Source organism: Mya arenaria, chromosome 17 (genome assembly GCF_026914265.1).
Source record: "Mya arenaria isolate MELC-2E11 chromosome 17, ASM2691426v1".
NCBI lineage: Eukaryota > Metazoa > Mollusca > Bivalvia > Myida > Myidae > Mya > Mya arenaria.
Window position 1 is genome coordinate 42,386,231 of NC_069138.1, and position 18,998 is coordinate 42,405,228.

General features: G+C 35.9%; 1 protein-coding gene and 1 pseudogene across 1 annotated transcript; both read left to right on the forward strand.

The window, feature by feature from the left end:
• Positions 1 to 2,067: 2,067 nt before the first annotated feature.
• On the forward strand, positions 2,068 to 5,443 carry LOC128224545 (uncharacterized). Its single transcript, XM_052934419.1, has 7 exons — positions 2,068 to 2,112; positions 2,306 to 2,404; positions 2,668 to 2,742; positions 3,084 to 3,161; positions 3,339 to 3,703; positions 3,978 to 4,086; positions 4,359 to 5,443. Exons 1-7 carry the CDS (start codon positions 2,086 to 2,088, stop codon positions 4,368 to 4,370), a joined length of 765 nt encoding a protein of 254 aa, XP_052790379.1. The 5' UTR covers positions 2,068 to 2,085; the 3' UTR covers positions 4,371 to 5,443.
• A 2,882-nt stretch (positions 5,444 to 8,325) lies between these two features.
• Positions 8,326 to 11,290, forward strand: LOC128223501 (zinc finger protein 862-like; annotated as a pseudogene).
• Positions 11,291 to 18,998: the final 7,708 nt, after the last annotated feature.

Consider the following 18,998-nt stretch of genomic DNA (forward strand, 5'->3'; position numbering starts at 1 on the left):
CATGGTTTAACCATGGTTAAATAACCATGGATGAACATGGTGAACCATGGTCACATTTCGCAGGGGCGATCTCTGAGTCCTTGACCTTCACAAAGATGATTAAGCACATCATGGATGAGGCTCAACTGACTTTTTTCAGTCATGGTAATTTAAAAAAATATTGTTGAAAATAAGTCCTTTGTATAATCTCACTATAATATCACTAACTAAGCAGGGAGGAAATGTGATTTTTTTATTTAATATAGTTTTGTGTTATTAGGTACAAATACAATTTTATTCTAGACTAAATCTAAGAAATTCTGATATTATTGGCTTATTGGAAAAAATTGCAACAGTTTGGTTCATGGACTTTGCAATACAATTTAATGATTATAACCAGGTCATTTATAGTTTGGTTTTTAAAGAAATATTTTTATATACTATGACTAATTTTCAGATGCCGAATCTCCAATCCCACGACCAAAATACAAGTCGTCCATTTACATTCAGCCATCGTGTCAGGGTAAAAAAAACTGATGAACTTATATAAATAAAACAAAATGAAACCCTATCAGATTTAGTAGCATTTAGATTATTTATATAGAAATGTTTAAAACATAATTTTATAAATTGAAATTTGGGTAAATGATGTATATTCATGTTTCAAATTATAAACATGACTTGGCACCAATTAATCACGAAGCACAGAAACACCTTATCCTTCATCAAAGAAGGATGCAAGTTGTTAATATAATAATTGACACATTTAAAAGCCAATGTGTCCCAACATTTAAAAGTCCATGACAAAAACTTGCAATGAGTGTCAATGACCATGGTGTCTGCCATGTTAAATATTCAACATTTTTTTCTAAAAATTCAAAAACATTATATATGGATGGAAGAATGAACATGTTACATTTTCAGATAATGAGAAACCTTCATCCTGATGTGGGCAAAGCAGGGGATTCAGAGATGCTTCCTACAAAACTGACAAAATGGCGACGGCAATGTGAGCAGGCAATGAATTACAATGTATGAACTTAATTGAAAATTAATATATATATAGCTTGAAATAATAAGTGTTAATCCCCTTTTCTTTATTGAAAGGATATGAACCTCTAAGCTATTGAACTTATAGAGAAACTACAGTTCATGGACTTATGTTTTGATGAATTCTGTGCAAGAAAATTGATGATTTTTATCATTATAGCATAAGGTTCATGAACTTCTTTTGATGAACTTGATGAACAGTTCATGAAAAAATCATCAACTTTGTTTTATGAACTGTTGATTAACTAGTATATGTTGATGATTTTTTTTCAAGAACTTGATGGACAGTTCATGAATGTTCATGAACAGCTCATTAATGTTCATGAAAAGTTCAACAGTTCATGAACAGATTCTCAACAGGGTTACATTGGAAACCAAATTGTTTTAAACTTTTTAAATGTCTATTTCATACTGACCCTATAATTTTATAGACTTATTGATAATCACTATTATAATATTAAACATTATTCGATTGATATTACAGGGGTATGGAACACACAGCCAGTTTGGAGGGTTGTTCAAGGAGGCTCTCTCTTGTGCTTGTCTGTCACGCCGAACATACAAGCTTCTGGACAATATCATGACCAAACACAAGTACTTAATCTTATTAGCGTATAGCAACATAGAGTTCATATATAAAATATAGTAAAACAATTGTAATTCCTATCAACTTGAATGCACTTCATGTAAGGTTGAATATATGAGTAGTTTTTCAATAAACAAGATAATAACCCAATATATAAACAATAAAGCTGCAGTTCATGAGTAAGTTACTAAATTTGTCACATATGACCAAAATATATGGTTAAAAGACGTGTCCATAATTTTGTATATAAATTAATATATATATACCTTTCTGTTTGTATATGTGCTTTAAATAAAACAGTATTTATTGAACTCTAGGGAGGGTACAGTAAATTATTTTATGTCATTTTCAGTGATCTTCACATATCCTTTAAAGGAAATATGATACGGGGAATCTCAGGCTGCTATGATGAGTTATACATCTTCTCTGTCCTGCGACAGGTTGATGACGGTGTTATAGGTCCCCAAGAGATGAACGAATCTCTGATAAAAGAAAAGGTATACTCCCAAAATAAGACAATGAGTCTGGAGATTAATTAAATAATGTTGATGATGATGATGATGAAATTTGTCTTAAAGTTTCTTACAACTAAATGAAATAGGAAGAAGACAACAGTGCCGTACCTGAAGGAGGTACATTTTTAGAAACCATCATTAATTTCAATGTTAGTAAAAAAAACTTTTTTTTCAGAAGAACACACGAGAGTGTCGACCGAGCCCAGATGACCCTGATGCCAAACAGGAGCTGGCAGTTCTTAGAGCTGAGGTGGCAAAGCTAAGGAGGGAGTTGGTATGTCAAGAATAATTGCATGTCTGCTGAGATTGTTAATTATTTTTTTTACATTCCTTAACACTTTCTATAAACATGTATAGTAAAGATGAAATCAAGCAAATGGAACTGCAGAATACCCCTTCAGCTGGTACTTGTAATATTCTACTTAAGTATTACACGAGAACAATACTTTACTTAAATCTGGAAGAGAAGGTATTAGAAAAACACTGCTTTGAAAGTGAAATAGCTTCCATATGAATCCATTATGATCTATTTTACAGTCGCAGAAGGCACAGAAGGTGGCATCCCTAGAAGAGGAGCTTGCAAAGACAAAGCAGACTGGTCACAACGGCGAGGTTAGGACTGATAACAAATTGAATTACTTTTTAGATGGAATGGTTTTAATTGTTATTCACTTTAATTGGTCTCAAAGGGAAATTAAATCTCTTTTTTTGCCAAATTGTAACCCATATTGATATGAGGCAAGGCATTTTAACAATAATGCTACATGTAATACAATTAATGAAATATTTATTTTATAATTGTACCTAAAAACAATTATTTTGCCATAAAACTTACCCTATCACTCACTAGATACGGCTATAAGTAAAAAAGTGATTTCTGATGAAATTCAGAATGGACAATGAGTAAAATAATGATAAGAAGATTTCATTATTATTAACTAAAACTGTTTCAGGCCCGAAGAGACATCTTCAACTTTGAAAGTCCAATTCCTGGAAATCGGACTTGTCGGTACAGCCGCCCTGTATTTGCGGTAAGTTTTTACTGTCCAAGTTTTTCCAATCATTAAATTCCATGACATAAACCTTCTTTGAAAATTTAAGTCAAATTTTATGTGCATTAAAAAATCTTGAATACACTGTATCCATGTGGGAATATGCCATAATTTGGAAGGACTGTTTTGATGGATCCTACATGTTTTCTTTGGCAGCCTGACAGTGACAGTGATGATGTCTCACTTGGGGCAGGGTCTTCCATCTCAGATTTGGAAAATACTAATGATCTACACGCAAACACCTTCCTTCAAGACAATGACATCTTCACCAACAACTCTCTACCAGATATTAACATGGAGCCCGAAATGTCGTCAACACCCACCAGCAACTCTATTATTGATGAACATCACAATGAATCTTCAACGACAACCAACTGCAACATGATCTCCAATCCAGAACTTGATGACATCTTCCTAACCCCGGAAGCCACAATCCTTATGCCAATACCATCAGAAACTGTTATCAGAGGACAGGCCGAAAGCAATACAAATAGCAGAACCAGACGCTCATCAAAAAAAAGGTAACTTAAAATTGGTTTACAGTGTTTAGAAAAGAAATAAACAGGTACAATCTAAAGGGATAAAATATTATGTAAATGTTAGATACCTTGGTTGTATTATCAGACTTGTTGCAATAGACCAACCCAGAATGGAAGCTTGTTATTAAAGAGATATTAATAATTTCCAAAGCTAAGCTATAGGCAAGGTTATTTTCAGAATAGTGTGAATGATGTTTTTCTATGACACTCGTGAAATAATATCATGATCTTACACTGAAAAAAAATTTACTTTAAGGAAAAATTCAACGTCGGTGACTCAGTCAATGCCTTGTTTAAGAATAGGGCGCCAGGGGACAATTTTGAGGAATTTTACCCAGGAAAGGTTCTTGCAATCCTCATGTCTGGTATGTCATTTTTATTTAATTCATTGATTCTGTGCTAAATCATTTATTCTTTGTAGACAGCCATTTAAAATATTTCTTAGATACTCAATACTCAAAATTGTTTATAGATTAGATTGTATTAGTTTTAAAATGTAACCGAAACTAGAGTTATTTATGCAACATCATCAAGTTCCTTGTATAACACTTGATTTGGGTCAGTGTTATAAATTTGCATCAATTTATAAAAAAAACTTGAGCAAAATTAACTATGACTGTGTTTTTTCACTTAACAGGTGATATGCTGAGAATCCAATTCGAAGATTGTACAAGGACAGTTCCTAGTAATCATGTTCAACCTAGATAAATGACACTGAACACAGGTCTTTAAACAATTCATTAAAATAATTTGTGACATGAACAAAGATCCCCCCCAAAAAATGTATCAAAAGATTCAGACTTTCAAACATTGGGAACAACATTAAAAATGTAAATAATAATAATAGTTGTTGTAGTTAATTTATCAATGTCATCAAATGTTTAGCAGACTGTTAGTGTAAATATGATATGTATTTTGTGTTTGTTTATAATTTATAGAGTTTGGACTGTTTATATTTTTTTTTAAACATTTAAATAAAAAGACACACTAAATAATGGATTACAGATTTAAATATTTCTAACAACCTCATGAATCTCTGAACAAGAGCATTATAAGCATAAAACATTTACTTGTAAAACCATGCTCCTGGTAATAATTTAGGACATAGAAATGTTTAAGTTTCAACATTATGTAACATTTTTACATCCAGTATAAGAATTATTCTTGATTATAATTAATCATATAATTATAATTAATTATTATAAATGTGATAGCCAAACATTTGCCTAGTTTCTTTCGCTTTTGCCTCAATTAGGCAAAATGTGAAACTGGCACTTTTACACTTTTAAACCAAAATAATACAACTTAATAATATTGTTTTAATATCATAGAATGAATGGTATACATATCCTTGTCTAATTATTTTGATTTCGGCTCAATTAGACACTTATTGGCTTCAATAACAATTATAGTTTGATGTTAGGATTGTATGCACTTCTGTTATAAATTATATATTAAGTTATAATTGAACTCTGTTATCAACATGAAATAACTAGCACATTTCTTTTACATGAATCCATATTAAATGACTTATAGAAGTTGAGGTTTCATTTCTTTTGTCTTTTCACAACCATGTTCCATGTACATATGTACATATTTAATCTCACCTACAATTGTTATGTGAAAGTATTTAATGCTTTGTTCAAATTCAATTCAAGGGAGGAAATAATGAAATATCGGCATTAAAAATCTTAAAACATATGATGTGTTTAATGCATTTGTATGAACTGGTTTTATTTGAGACTATACAAATAAATCAAAACAATGATTCTGTGTTGTTTTGAATGTTAATTGATGGCTTAAATAAATGTTTGTAATAATTAAGTAGAATAATTGTAAACAGATGGCCAGTTAGCAGTGCCGTAGCTACACTGAGGCACACCGAGGCAGCTGCCTCGGTGTTTTTCGGGGCAAATAGAAATTAGCTTGAAAAATAACTCTTTTCGACTTACTTCATTTGCTTCAATGTACAAAAAACATTGACCAAAGATACCCTTGAATGCAGGAAATCGCTTCTTGCAAAGAATATATCAGGGGTGGGGGGATGGCCCCGGACCCTGGACCGTTCTGCCTCGGTGTTTTTTTTTAAGTCTGGCTACAGCACTGGTTAGGTTTAATTGACTCAGCTGGTGGATATTTTGTATGTTTAAGTTTATGTCTGGAAGATGCCACATTAACCAAAGATGTTTCATACGAAATATAAACTTAATAAAACAAAAACTCTTCAAGATAATTGTATAAAAACTCGAAAAGTGTTCGGATTTGTGACTTTTAGCCAGTACAATTCAAGATGCAATTCATCCTCCATAAGTGCTGGTGTCAAGTAAGGGTCATACTGATGTATATTGTTCAAGATTTAAACTCAGGTGAATAAATGATATGAAACGCTACGTACCTGTTCATAAAATGTGAACAAATAACCCATGATTCTAGTCTCTGGGTGGCTTGGGGCTTGTTTTGCTAAGTGATGATCTACTTGGTTGAAGTGAAAAACCGGTTTTGATGAAGATGCGCTGCACAGATCATCTGTATTACTATATAGTACATACATTTCTACATAAGTTTTGGGAAATACTATAAAATGGATTCAAATGTGTTTTTTTTATCTTCATAAAATCTAAAGGCCCTATGGTATGCTGATTATTTACTTTTTTTAATTGGGTTATCAAACAGGTACAATGCATAAGATCTTGAAAGATTGAGTGGTTTAATTGCTGTGATATTTCCGATGATATAGCATTTATATAGTTTAAAGGCATGTTTAATTACTTCAATGACTGAAGATTATAGTATTGTAAATTAGAACTGATATTTTAGATATGTCGAGAACAGCACATGGTAATTTATCTCATTTCGCATAGAGATCTTTCCCCCGGATTTGCCTTCATATGAGGTTACTTCACCAAGAACTTGTCTGTTTCTTGCAGTTGAAAATGCACTTAACATCAAGTATTATAAGATGCCTTGGCCTTATTAGACAGGTTGGATTGTAAATGGTATCATGAGTACTGTACTGGCCCGTATGCATCTTTTAAGTATTTGGAATGTTTTACTTATTGCTTTTGCATTTTTAATAGATTGAAAACGGGATAGAGGGCCCTATCATAACAAAAGTCAGAATTACGTCTTCTAAAACATTCTGTAAATGGTAGTATATGATTCGGTTTTAATTAAAATCAGCTCTCTGTATTAAAACCGTTTTGCTTCATGCCTAGAGTACTCTGTAACCTTCAATCGATTTGGTTTAATGAATTGAAATGGGTCAATCGAATGCATATCCAGGAAGTCGAAGAAGGAATCCTAGTTTTAATTTCTTTTATTTTAAAAGCGATTGTGCGTTTGGTTGAAACATACGGATACTAAAAACACACATCTGACGCAGTTTAGCATTAAAACTGCGTTAGATTGCACACAAGTGAAGCCGATGTTATACGCGAAATCAGGTTACAACTTACATTGTTTATTTTTGTTATTATTTTATACTTGAATTCTCTATGATCTATCTGTTTAATGTCAACTCCTCTTCCGAGTGTTACTGACATGAATTGACCAGTTAGCTACATAAAAATAATCACCACTGTGTGTATACAGTTATACTTCCCCCACATTATTTTCCCCCAGCAGCTGCTATACTGTGGAAATCTCCAACTGGTGCCTTCTCCAACTTCTGTAATCTCCAACTTCTGTAATCTCCAATTGGTGAATTTTATCAATAGAATTTGACTGGGGATATCTCCAATTGGAAATTTACCCAATTGGAGAGCCATATTTACAAAATCAAAATATTTGATTTTTTTTAAAATATTAATACTGTTTATTATCTAATACATATAACATAAATAGAAATGTAATTTTCTGTTCCAAATTGTAATATTTGATTTTTTTCCAATTGCTGATTTTTCCCCCCGTTTCGGCTCATGTGGAAAATTCTCCAATTGGAGTTGCACCCTTCTTATATTTTATTCCAAAGCGAGTTGCCACGCTCACTTTTGTTATGTCAGGGTTTCCGCCAGACCTTTATGGCTTGTCGGGCCCGACGTGCCTTCCGCTGGCAAGGCTAATTACCGACACGCGTTAATTATGCCGACATGCTTTAATCCGCGCAGCGACAAGCCTTATCAAAACAATCATCAGTTTTGACAATACACAGTTTCGCTTCGATTGCAACGGTTGACTGACAGCCAGAAGGCGTGTCGGGAGTATTACGACATTTGTATCAGCCATTCAGGATCGACGACAGCATGAAGGCGTGTCGGTGAGGTTCAACAGTGCCAATTAACCAAACTCCTCCTATTTTTTTATCAAAATTGGAATGTGTGAAAAACACCACTGTCGTGATTGCGACCTTTATCCCTATAATCACCTATGATTGCAAAGTAAACAATAAGTGTTAATTGATTTCGGTACCATAAATTATGTGTCGTTTTATTTTGTTAATTGATCCCGAGTCCGTTTGTTAATTGTCTTTTTGTTTACCAATTATTAAATTGTAATTGAGAAGCATGGTCGAAGAAAAGATAATACCTATCAAAACATGTCATGTCATCTTGATTTTTTACTATGTTTATATGAAAAAAGAAATCATTCTGTATAAGAATTCCAACATGTCGAAACGTAAACCTTCCACGGCTTCTATTGAATCATTCTTCAAGCGCTCACGTACTGAGGTTAGTGAGCCTAGCTCACCGACTCCAGCTCCTGAACCGCCAATCTGTGTTTCAACACCGTCAAAACAGCGTACTTCTGGGTTCGATCCCAAGTGGAAGGAGACGTTTTCTTGGTTGCAGGAAGGCGCAGACGGTGAGAACTACACATTAAATAAAACGACTTTGATACAGTTTTAAGCATTTTGAAAATAAAGTTTGAAGTAACATTACTGTTTGGTTGCGCTGTACCGAATTACAATAAAGCGCAATCGTTGTCCATAACAATTGACCATCTTGACTTGATCCATCGCATTATGCAATTAAGTCTTTTTCTGATTAAATAAATATTGCATAGACGTGAATAAAACTTATCCGTTTCATTTGATTATGATATGCTGTTAAAGTTTTAAAATGACAGTCTGGGAACTTAAATACGTGCTCCTCGTCGTAATCGAGCATGTGTCGTGTTTTTATTATCGGTATATTAACCACATTGTAAAAGTCCGCAAAAAGAATCAATCCAGACATAAGATAGATTATTTTCAATCATTACTATGAACTGTGTTTTATTCATAACAGGTAGGGGCATGATCTGTTCCCTATGTATCCAGCATGAGCGCCGTCCCAAGAAGTGTCCGGCAGGCCGAGCGACTTGGGTCGACGTCCCTTGTACCACCGTCCGGCGACAAGCCTGCAAGACTCACCAGGACAGTGACTCACACAAGGAAGCTGTCGTATTTGAGTCCATGGCAGCGACGACAGGCGGGGGGTTTCATACGGGAGAGAGATGTCAACCGTGACGCAATGCGGAAGGCAATGACGTTACTTTACTGGCTGGTGAAGGAAGAGATCCCGCACCATACAAAGTTCGAGTCACTCGTGGACACCATCAAGGGAATGGGGGTGGACGTGCTGAACATGCTGACGCTCGGAGGCAACGCCAACTACACGAGCAACGACTTCGTGAACAAGAAGGTGGTTCTGTTTGGAAACGTCATTTTCAGAGACATCGTGGCTGAGATCCAGCAGCCTTCTACTCCGTGATGATTGATGAAACGACTGACATTGCCACTCACAGCCAGCTATCCATCTACGTGCGATATCTTCATCAGGGCGCCAGTAAAACCGTGTTTTGCTCGCTAGTGAAAGTTCACAACGGGAAGTCCGACACCATCCGGGCTGCTGTCGTCCAGTTCCTGCGTGATGCCGAACTGCCGCTGAACAAGATGTGCGCGTTTGGCAGCGATGGCGCCGCAGCCATGCTTGGGAAGAAGAATGGCGTTGCTGCACAACTCCAAACCATGGTTCCCCACATCCTGGTGAACCACTGCGTTGCCCACCGTCTTGCGTTAGCCAGCTCACAGGCCGCCGAGAAAGTGCCATACCTCCTTAAGTGGAAGGCTATCGTGGAACAGCTTTTCCGGTTTTACCACGCTAGTGGCGTCAGAACAGCATCTCTATTAGAGATTCAGGTAAATATGCGCCAAATAACGAATGTACATTTCTGTGTTGTCCTATATGTTTTATTCTTTTCTCAGACTATCCTGGAAGAGCCGAAGGTGAAGGTCACAGAGGCAAAGGATGTCCGATGGTTGTCGCACAACAAGGCCGTGAAGGCGATCAGACGCTGTCTGCCGTCACTGCTTACCAGTCTGGAGCATGAGGCAAGAGAGCGATGCGACGCAGTGGCACAGGGGCTTGCGATTTTCATGCAGCAGTACAGATTCGTGGCAGCTCTGATGATGATGTCCGATGTGTTGCCCGTACTGGCGAACCTGTCCCTTGCGCTGCAGGTATGTAACATCAGCGCAATGAACAATGAAAACATCTGTTTTTATTAAAATGATAATTTATTCAAAATATATTTTACCTTGATGCAAAAGCTAGTATATAAACATGTTTTATCTTCAAATAAATGAGTAAAAATGCATTGATAGTTGAGCACCTGTAATATATATTCACTGTCATGGATGCACTTTTTGATTCACATTTCAGACGAAGGACGCTGTCTACAGCACGGTCGGAACTCTTGTGATGGGTGCCATCACTACGGTCCGGTCTATGAAGGAGCACCCAGAGCTTAACTTCAGAGAGCTTCCCGTTACAATAGGACAACTGTCAGGCCAGCCGTTTCGCTTCAAGAAACCTAGCGCGAACGACGTTTCCGATTTTAAGAGTAACGTCTTTGACAAGTTCATCGACGCCGTTGTCAACAATCTGGAGAGCAGATTTCCCCACATCCCCGTGCTGGAGGCATTCTCTATGTTTAACCCCACTACAGTACCGGAAGACCAGGCGGAGCGGAACGACCACTGCAAGGACGAACTACAGGTAATTAGAGGAATGGAAATCTACCAGAGTTGTAGTGTTAATTAATATAGTTAACGTATATCATTTTTACATTATTTTTCTTTAACACGTGAAAACAAACACCCTCTTCTTAAAGATGCGATTTTTTCACAAGAGTTGCACAAGTTTAGTTCAATAAAAAAATAACTCAAACATTATTTCTATTTTGCAGATGCTGGTTGAGCGGTTTACCGCAGTTCTCCCAGATGCCACCGAGGCCGCCTCCGAGTACAGCGTCCTCAAGAACACCATTCATCAAGACCTCGGGCTCCAGAAAACGTCGACAACCGTGCTAATGGAGAAGGTCGCCGGCCCGCTGAAGGAGGCGATGCCCAACCTTCGTCTGTTGGCAGCAGTGGGTCTACTGCTCCCAACATCGACCGCAGATTGCGAGCGCGGTTTCTCCACACTGAAACGGGTTAAGACGGCACAGCGAAACCGGCTGCAAAATGAAGCGCTAAACGCAGTGTTACGCGTTTCTATGGAAGGCCCTAGTGTAGCGGACTTCACGAAGACGGAGGCAGAGAAGATGGTGTCCGAGTGGGCGAGAGAGAAACGCCGCCTCCTAGTTTGATTGCCATGCTATGTTGTCGAATGTAATTGAGTCATGTGAAGCTATATTTTGTGTTGCTTATTATTAAACTTTGATTATTTTATCGTTCTTTTCATTTATTTAGAAAAATAAATAAATCTCACATTCCCATTAAGTTATTATTTAGCCGACCCGGCTTCAAAATTATTAGCTGTTGCAGCTTCATATACACCCACGAGCTGTCGCTTTGCTCCGAGCTTTTTTGTGTTTCAGCATGCAGACAGCGTGTTTTACACATTTTGCTGTGACGTCAACGGTGTCAATATAAATAATACCCACACTAAACGAAACATGAGTCGATCGATATCGTCGGTATTGTATTGTCGGAATACCTGAGAAATACCAATAATAAATGAAAAAAAAACAACACAATTACACCTTTTCGCAAATATTTTTCGGACTTGTTTTTGTAATTCTAAATCAAAGGAACATAGCTGTAAACTTGTTTAAAATGCACGAAATTGCACCATTTTGATTACGAAAATAAAAAAAATCGACGTCGGGAGGGGATACCCCTCCCACACCCTCCCCTCCCGACATGCCTTATGAAATTCCTGGCGGAAACCCTTGTTATGTAATGGTTTATCGAGCATACATATTCAGCACATTTCTATCGCACTAAATAACACAATTAGTACTTCGTTGGTCAAGGTCTGAACCTGCACGGTAAGAGATCCTTTCATGGTTACTCATGATCTAGACCAGCACGTTACAAGACATCATACTATTTATGTTGGTTCTATTAAAGTTTAGACCATAACTTAACGATATATAATACTATTTCTGTCAATATTTATTGGTTGCGCATGCTTTAGTGTTGTACTGAACTACACATCATTCTTTTTATACCAATATCTTGTTAGTTTTTCATTATCTAGAACCATACGGTATGAGAAATCATACTATTTATGTCAATCTTTTGTTGGTTTCTTCAGGTCTTGACTAGAATGTAACGATACTTCATACTGATTATGGCAATATAATGTTGGTTTGGCATGGTCTAGACCAGTACGGTAATATACATCATACTTGTTATATCAATACTTTGCTTGTTTCTCATTGTTTTGACATGTACTGTACCAGACATTATACAGTTTATGTAAACTTTGGTTGGTTTCTTAAGGTCAAGACCAAATCGTAACAAAACATAATAATGTTTATTTCGACATACTCGTTTGCGCCCAGGCCAGGAATGGAACCCAGGTTCCTTAAGGTGAAACGCGAGTGCGCTATTCACTGCACTTACCGGATAACCAATTCGAAAATAGTCGGTACATCTCGAATTATTTAATAAAAGCGTCCATTACTAAGCGAAAGGGGCTCCCTAGCCACGGCAGAAATGTATGCAACTGGTAAGTCATTATACTTATTATTTTCTCTCATTAATTTTTAAAAAAATGTTTCTTTGGTTTTATTTCAGATTTCGAAAGTAGTTCTAGCGAACTTATATCAACATTTTCAGTAATAATGTAACACATATAAAAACATGATTACGAATTGAACTGTTCATGGTATCTGCATGTAAAGTCTTGTGGTGTTGCGTGTCTGTTTAGCCATGATCTTTGCTCAAATATTAAGTTATGGCTGCTCAGTTGTTTTCATTGAATCATTTCAATTTCAGTAACATGTTTACATCTTTGACATTGACGTGTTCTGGAAAAAAATGGTTTCATTAAGAATTGCTGGTATAGAAAGTGTCATTTAAAACATTTTAGTTCACACTTTTGCGCTTGGTTGAATTCCAGTTAATGAATGGTACTTTAACTAATTATTTTGCAGAAGCAACGACGAAAACAATTAAATGACTTAGTGCATACATTCGTTTTTTGAATATAGCAAAACTCTCAGAGGCATGACCATAGCTTTAGTACTTTAAGATTATACCTTGATAAAATCAGTTTTGTCCGGAAAAGAAATGAAATTACGTGCATTATTTTCGTTAAACCATATACTTAGTGTCATTAACCTTACTAGCATAAATTTTAAAATGTACTTAACGGTCAGTTAAATTAATTTATGTTGCTTATAGTTATTTATCTCTGCCGTTAAGTAACAGTAGCGTTAAATGCTTAATAGACAATTCAATCAAACTTCCTGTCCCTTCATTCATCTGTCACCATCATTCAGCACCCAAGATGGCCGACATCACATCTGCTTATCTTTCTGAAAAAACAAAAAGGGAGAAAAAAACTAATTTTACTGCTAGGAAAACTTTAATCAGAGAGGAATGTGTGGGTGACTATGAAACGATGAAATTTTACCAACTAAACCACGGATAAGATTTCAAATGAAAAGTAGAAAAGGAAATCGGAAGAGATAGCAGTTAAATGTTCTGCCCTGGGTTATGCTGTCAGACCTTGGGGAGGAGATCAGTGTGAAATGGCAAAACATGAGAAAATGCCAAGGCTGAAATAACAAGGTAGTCTGATATTACAAACACAAATTAAAAAGAGTTTTTTAAGTTAAAATTTAAAAGCTCGGCAGAGCCCTATTAAGGCTACATGTATGCGCGTTTACACTAAGCACTACTTCCTTTCGAAAGTACAACCACTTTGAGCCTGAAAAAAAAACGTAAAGGTGATGGAACCAGTATTTTTTCTGTTCATAAAACATAATATTGAGCGCGTGAATGCCGGACACCAAAATTTCATCAAAGCGGGACGAAACTGCCTCCGGTAGATTTCGTCATCGCCAAATCGGCTGTTTCCGTGAAGAATATATTCGCATGAAAATTAAATCTACGAGATGCGAAATAGCGACCAAGTAATTACCAAATAGTTCAAAGTATGCTTATGAACAATTACTATAATTACTTGTGGTAAACAAACAAAGACAAATAAATCATATTCTTTTAGGTTGTCAGAGATATATATTTTGTATTCACTTTTTCATTAAAGATATTCATACGCATTGTTTACCATTCTAAACAAAGGTCACTATTTAGTTTATTCTCCAGTAGTTTTCATTATAATACCATTTAAATGTTTGACAATTGCTGATCGGATAGAAATTGCCAAAACTGTGTCCCTGTTTGATTACCGATTTAATTACGACCATGGACCACACAAGTACAAATAACCGACCTTGTCACGTACATAAACAGGTATAATAATTATTTTTTTGTAAAAACACTATCAGTAAATGAAAATATCAATTTCATGACATGCCATAGACCAGTTCAAAAATCGCTATCATGGCTGTGTGAGATATTGTCACTGAGAAGATGGACGAGGTGTCTGTGAATCACAACAAGGCTGAGTGAGAGGTAATGACTTAGATCAAAGGATAGGAACAGCTTTCATTCATCAACATGGCTAATTGAGAGATTGAAACTAAAAAGATATACAGGAACTGTGTGGCAGGGAAACTTTTCTACCATGCAACACCACTTTTGTGTGACAGATTGTTATTAAATTTTGAAGTTGGACGGGGAGGCTGCGGGAGGGGTATCCCCTCCTGCCAAGCGAAACCATGGCGGAGTGCCAGATTATGACTGAAAAGATAAATTGACGGTTGCGGTCCGACACCATGGCTTTGTGAGCGATTGTGACTGTAAAGATTAATGTTTTTGCTTTGATCCACAGATTGTGTGAAAGATTGTAAATGAAAGGTGCTAGAATGATGACCCCTCGTAACAAACAACACTATGGCAGATGTGAGATTGTGACTAAATATGTTGATAGGGAGCTAGCGAACTTAAACCATAGATGTGTAAGGGATTGTAACAAAGAAGATGGATGAAGAGGCTTTTTTGTCTTGGCATGCTATACCGTGTTTGTGTGACAGAGTTTAACTCAAAAGTTGGACGGCGAGGGTGCGGGAACGGCGCCCCCTTTTACCAAACAATACTATGGCTGAGTGAGAAATTGTGACTGAAAAAGTGATAGGGTGGGAGCGGACCAGCAACATGGACATTTAAGATATTCTGAAAATAAGGATGGACAAGAAGGTGAAAACACCTCTCAACAAACAGCAGGATTGAGAGATTCAAATTAAAAACATTGATGGGAAACGCGTAGCAGGGTTATCCTGCCAAGCAACACCGTGTCAGTGTAACAAAGTATCTTAAAGGTTGGACGGGGAGGGTGCGTGAGGGGTCACCCCTCCTGCCAAGCAAACACATAGTAGAGTGCGAGATTTTGATTGAAAGATGAATGGGCGGTTACGGGCAATGGTTTTGCTGTGAGCCACAGATTTTGTGAAATATTGTAACTAAATAGTCTGTCCGGGGTGTGGGAGAGGCGAAACACCACCATATGAATATGGATGGGAAGGGCTGTACCCTTTGCATGGAACAACATGGCTTGGTGAGAGAATGTTCCTAAAATCCGCTTAATTGATAGGTGCACCTGTATCTTATTAAGATGTGCACCTCTATATTCATACTTCTGGTCTCAATATAGAGTCGCATCTTTTTTTTAAAACCATAAAATGGTGCACCTCTTTCATAAATACAACTGCACTTCTAAATCATAAATGAAGGTGCACCTCTATATTTAGACGGGCATGTCTTTATCTAAGACCTGCACCTTAAAATTAGGTGCAACTCTATATTTTCAACTTACATCACCGTTAAGCGACCTTTCACCAAAATGGTGAGTCAAACAAACTGTACTGGCTTGATCAGACTTAATCTCATGGTCAAATTTGTGTCAAAATTTCTTGTTTGTTAATTATGTAAAACATAATCTAAATAAGATTACCCAGACACCATTGATGACTGAAAAGATGTAAATGTTGTTCAAATTATGTAATATGATGTACCCTTTGCATTTTTTTGTTCTAAAAAAGGTTCACTTTGGCAATTGCATGGAAGGAGTGGGGTGGGTGGGGAGAGGGGTTGCGTCGTTGACTGTAAAGACCCTCTGGCATTCACTCGAATCTGCGTGCGATTAGGCCCAAATTCTCGATAAATATTAAGCGTAACCGGCTTAAATATCTAAGTTGAAATAACTAAATTTCATTCTAAAACTTGATTTTACAAAACAAGAAATAGTTTATATTGAAAAACATAATTTCATTGTATATTCTAGAAACTAATTAAATCTAAATGAAGGAAGTTACATAATTTACACCAAAATGAAAGATACATGTCATACATGTACATACAGTGATACTAATGCTTAGCAATATGTTTAGTCATAAAAGATTGTGTTACTTTTGGACAATTTAATTTAGATTTATACATGGGTATGAATGTAGATCTCATTTGAAATAATCAGATTTTATGGGTATGAATGTAGATCTCATTTGAAATCATCAGATTTTAATACAATTGGATGGTAATATATTTAAAATAGAGTAAGGCAACTGAGACTTAATCATGTGTATACAATTGTGAACAAACAAATCTATCCTATATACATGCATAGTAATTTCACCAAGATGTCTGACATGCATTTGCATAATACTAGGGGCTTACTTTGTAACTTTTGTGCCTCGGGGAAATAGTTTTACCAATTCTTCTTTTTATAATCAAGCTATTCCTGACTGACAAACTGACACTCTGTATAAAAAAATTACCGTCTAACATACCATCTTTAAGCCATTGCTTCAGACCATTTAGTGCCTTGTTTATTGGGGTTACCGTCTAACATACCATCTTTAAGCCATTACTTCTGACCATTGAGTGCCTTGTTTATTGGGGTTACCGTCTAACATACCAGCTTTAAGCCATTGCTTCGGACCATTTGGTGCCGTGTTTATTCAGGTTACTATTGGCTTCATAAATACTTCTTTTTGTATAATGCTGTATAAAAGCCTTTAATGCTCAAATTCCCAAAAGTCGATTTTTCATGAAAATCACAGTTACATTTCGCAAATCCATTGTTCTAAAACATTGGAAATTAGATAATTACCTGCGTGTATTTTGAGATATTAAAAATGTAAAATATGAAAAATAATTGGGCTCCACTATTTTGTTCTATACTATCCACCTAAAACTATAAGCGACCATTAAGGAAATCACGTTACCAATGTTACATTTATACTAATTGCATTTTTTGGTCTAATGGATGGTCACCGCATCAAATTACATTCAAGTAAAATTGTCACTGTATCTAAAAAGTTATTTCGTGACTAAATGGTAAATATAAACATGAAATTGGATGATGGTATTAGTAAATACATTGGGAAGAGCTTTTAAATGAGCAGATCATATTCAACAACACTGATATATATATGCGGCATGATGCTGAAAAAATCAAAAATTTGATTTAAAAGTTGAGGCATCATTTGGGGCACTTATCATATGAATTTCTAGCCATACGAATACTGCGATAGAGAAAAAAATGCACGTTCACGAAAGTCCATTCCATTTAAAATTGTTTTGGACATAACATTCTTTGGGATATGTATGATATTTTGTGTTACCAATTTAAAGTGATGCCAAAAACAATTAATTTATTTGAACTCTCATACAGGTTAATCTCATTTATTATATTATATATGGGAACGTACGATTGTTCACATTATTTGTTGAAAGTCAAGTCCTTATTTCGTGTTCTATCTCAAGGATTAGTTTCATTTAAATCGGGTCAGTTACACAATAGCTATTGTCTTAAGTTGAAAAAAAAAAAAATTTCCATTAGGAACCAAGCTATGTATCCTAGAGATAAACATTAATAAAACTAAGCAGTTTGTTCAACTATAGTGTGGTGGTGCACGCGCAAGTTTCATTCGAATTGAATCCATCATACAAAATATAGTGAAATTGAATTGATGAAAACCTTGTATTTCATCCAGTCAGTAGTATGCTATGTGTAAAAAGTATAATGATGCCTTTATGAAATATGTACAACTTTATTGCATATGTTCATCTCAGTAAGAACCGAGTAATTGCCTTTTGATAAATGAAAAAAAGGATATCCGAAGTAATTGGTATGTTACAATGAACAAAACGTCATGAAATGATACTGCAGTGATAATCTCGCAAATTTCATCTTACTTGAAACAATATCACATCATATCTAGCTAGTGGCTGTCCTTTTATTAGAATATTGAATACTATATTTGTATGTTCAGAGTCATAACTTTGTTATGATAAAAACAATAACAGTGTGTCAATATAATGCAGTAAGGAGTGCAAATATAACACAATGGCCAATGCTATGTAGATAATAAAACAATATCTTTAAATATGTCCATCCAGAGCAATTTAGACTAATTCTGTGAAGGCTATAGTGTGTTCTCCAGACTTCAACCTATGATTTAGAACTCTGGTTTTCCTGGTGCGTGAACAACTGTTCCAAAGATTGTGACAGTAATCGAATTTTCGCCAGACATTCCGATGGTATTGACTCATGATGTGTATAACTGACATCATCGATTACACTGCACTTCGTGAACATTGTTCCGGTCATCGTATGTGATGTTCAGCATCCATACAAACCTTATTTGGCATTAACGTGTGGACGCACTGAAACAAAATCTGAGCACCAACTGGCATTCTTGTTTTACTAGCCTACGGCGCATCAAGAGGTTATCGTCGGTCGTGGTGAAAAAAACACTAATCTATATGGATTGTTGCCAACATTCTAGAGATGGGCAGTTCAAAATTATTTCGATTCGTTCAACTGTCAAGTGATACTCAAGTTACGATACCGTAATTCAGTTTTAGCCTTGGATTACTAGAAAATAAGAATAGCTCCTCAATTCATTTCGTTCTTAGACTATCCAATTATATAGGCTA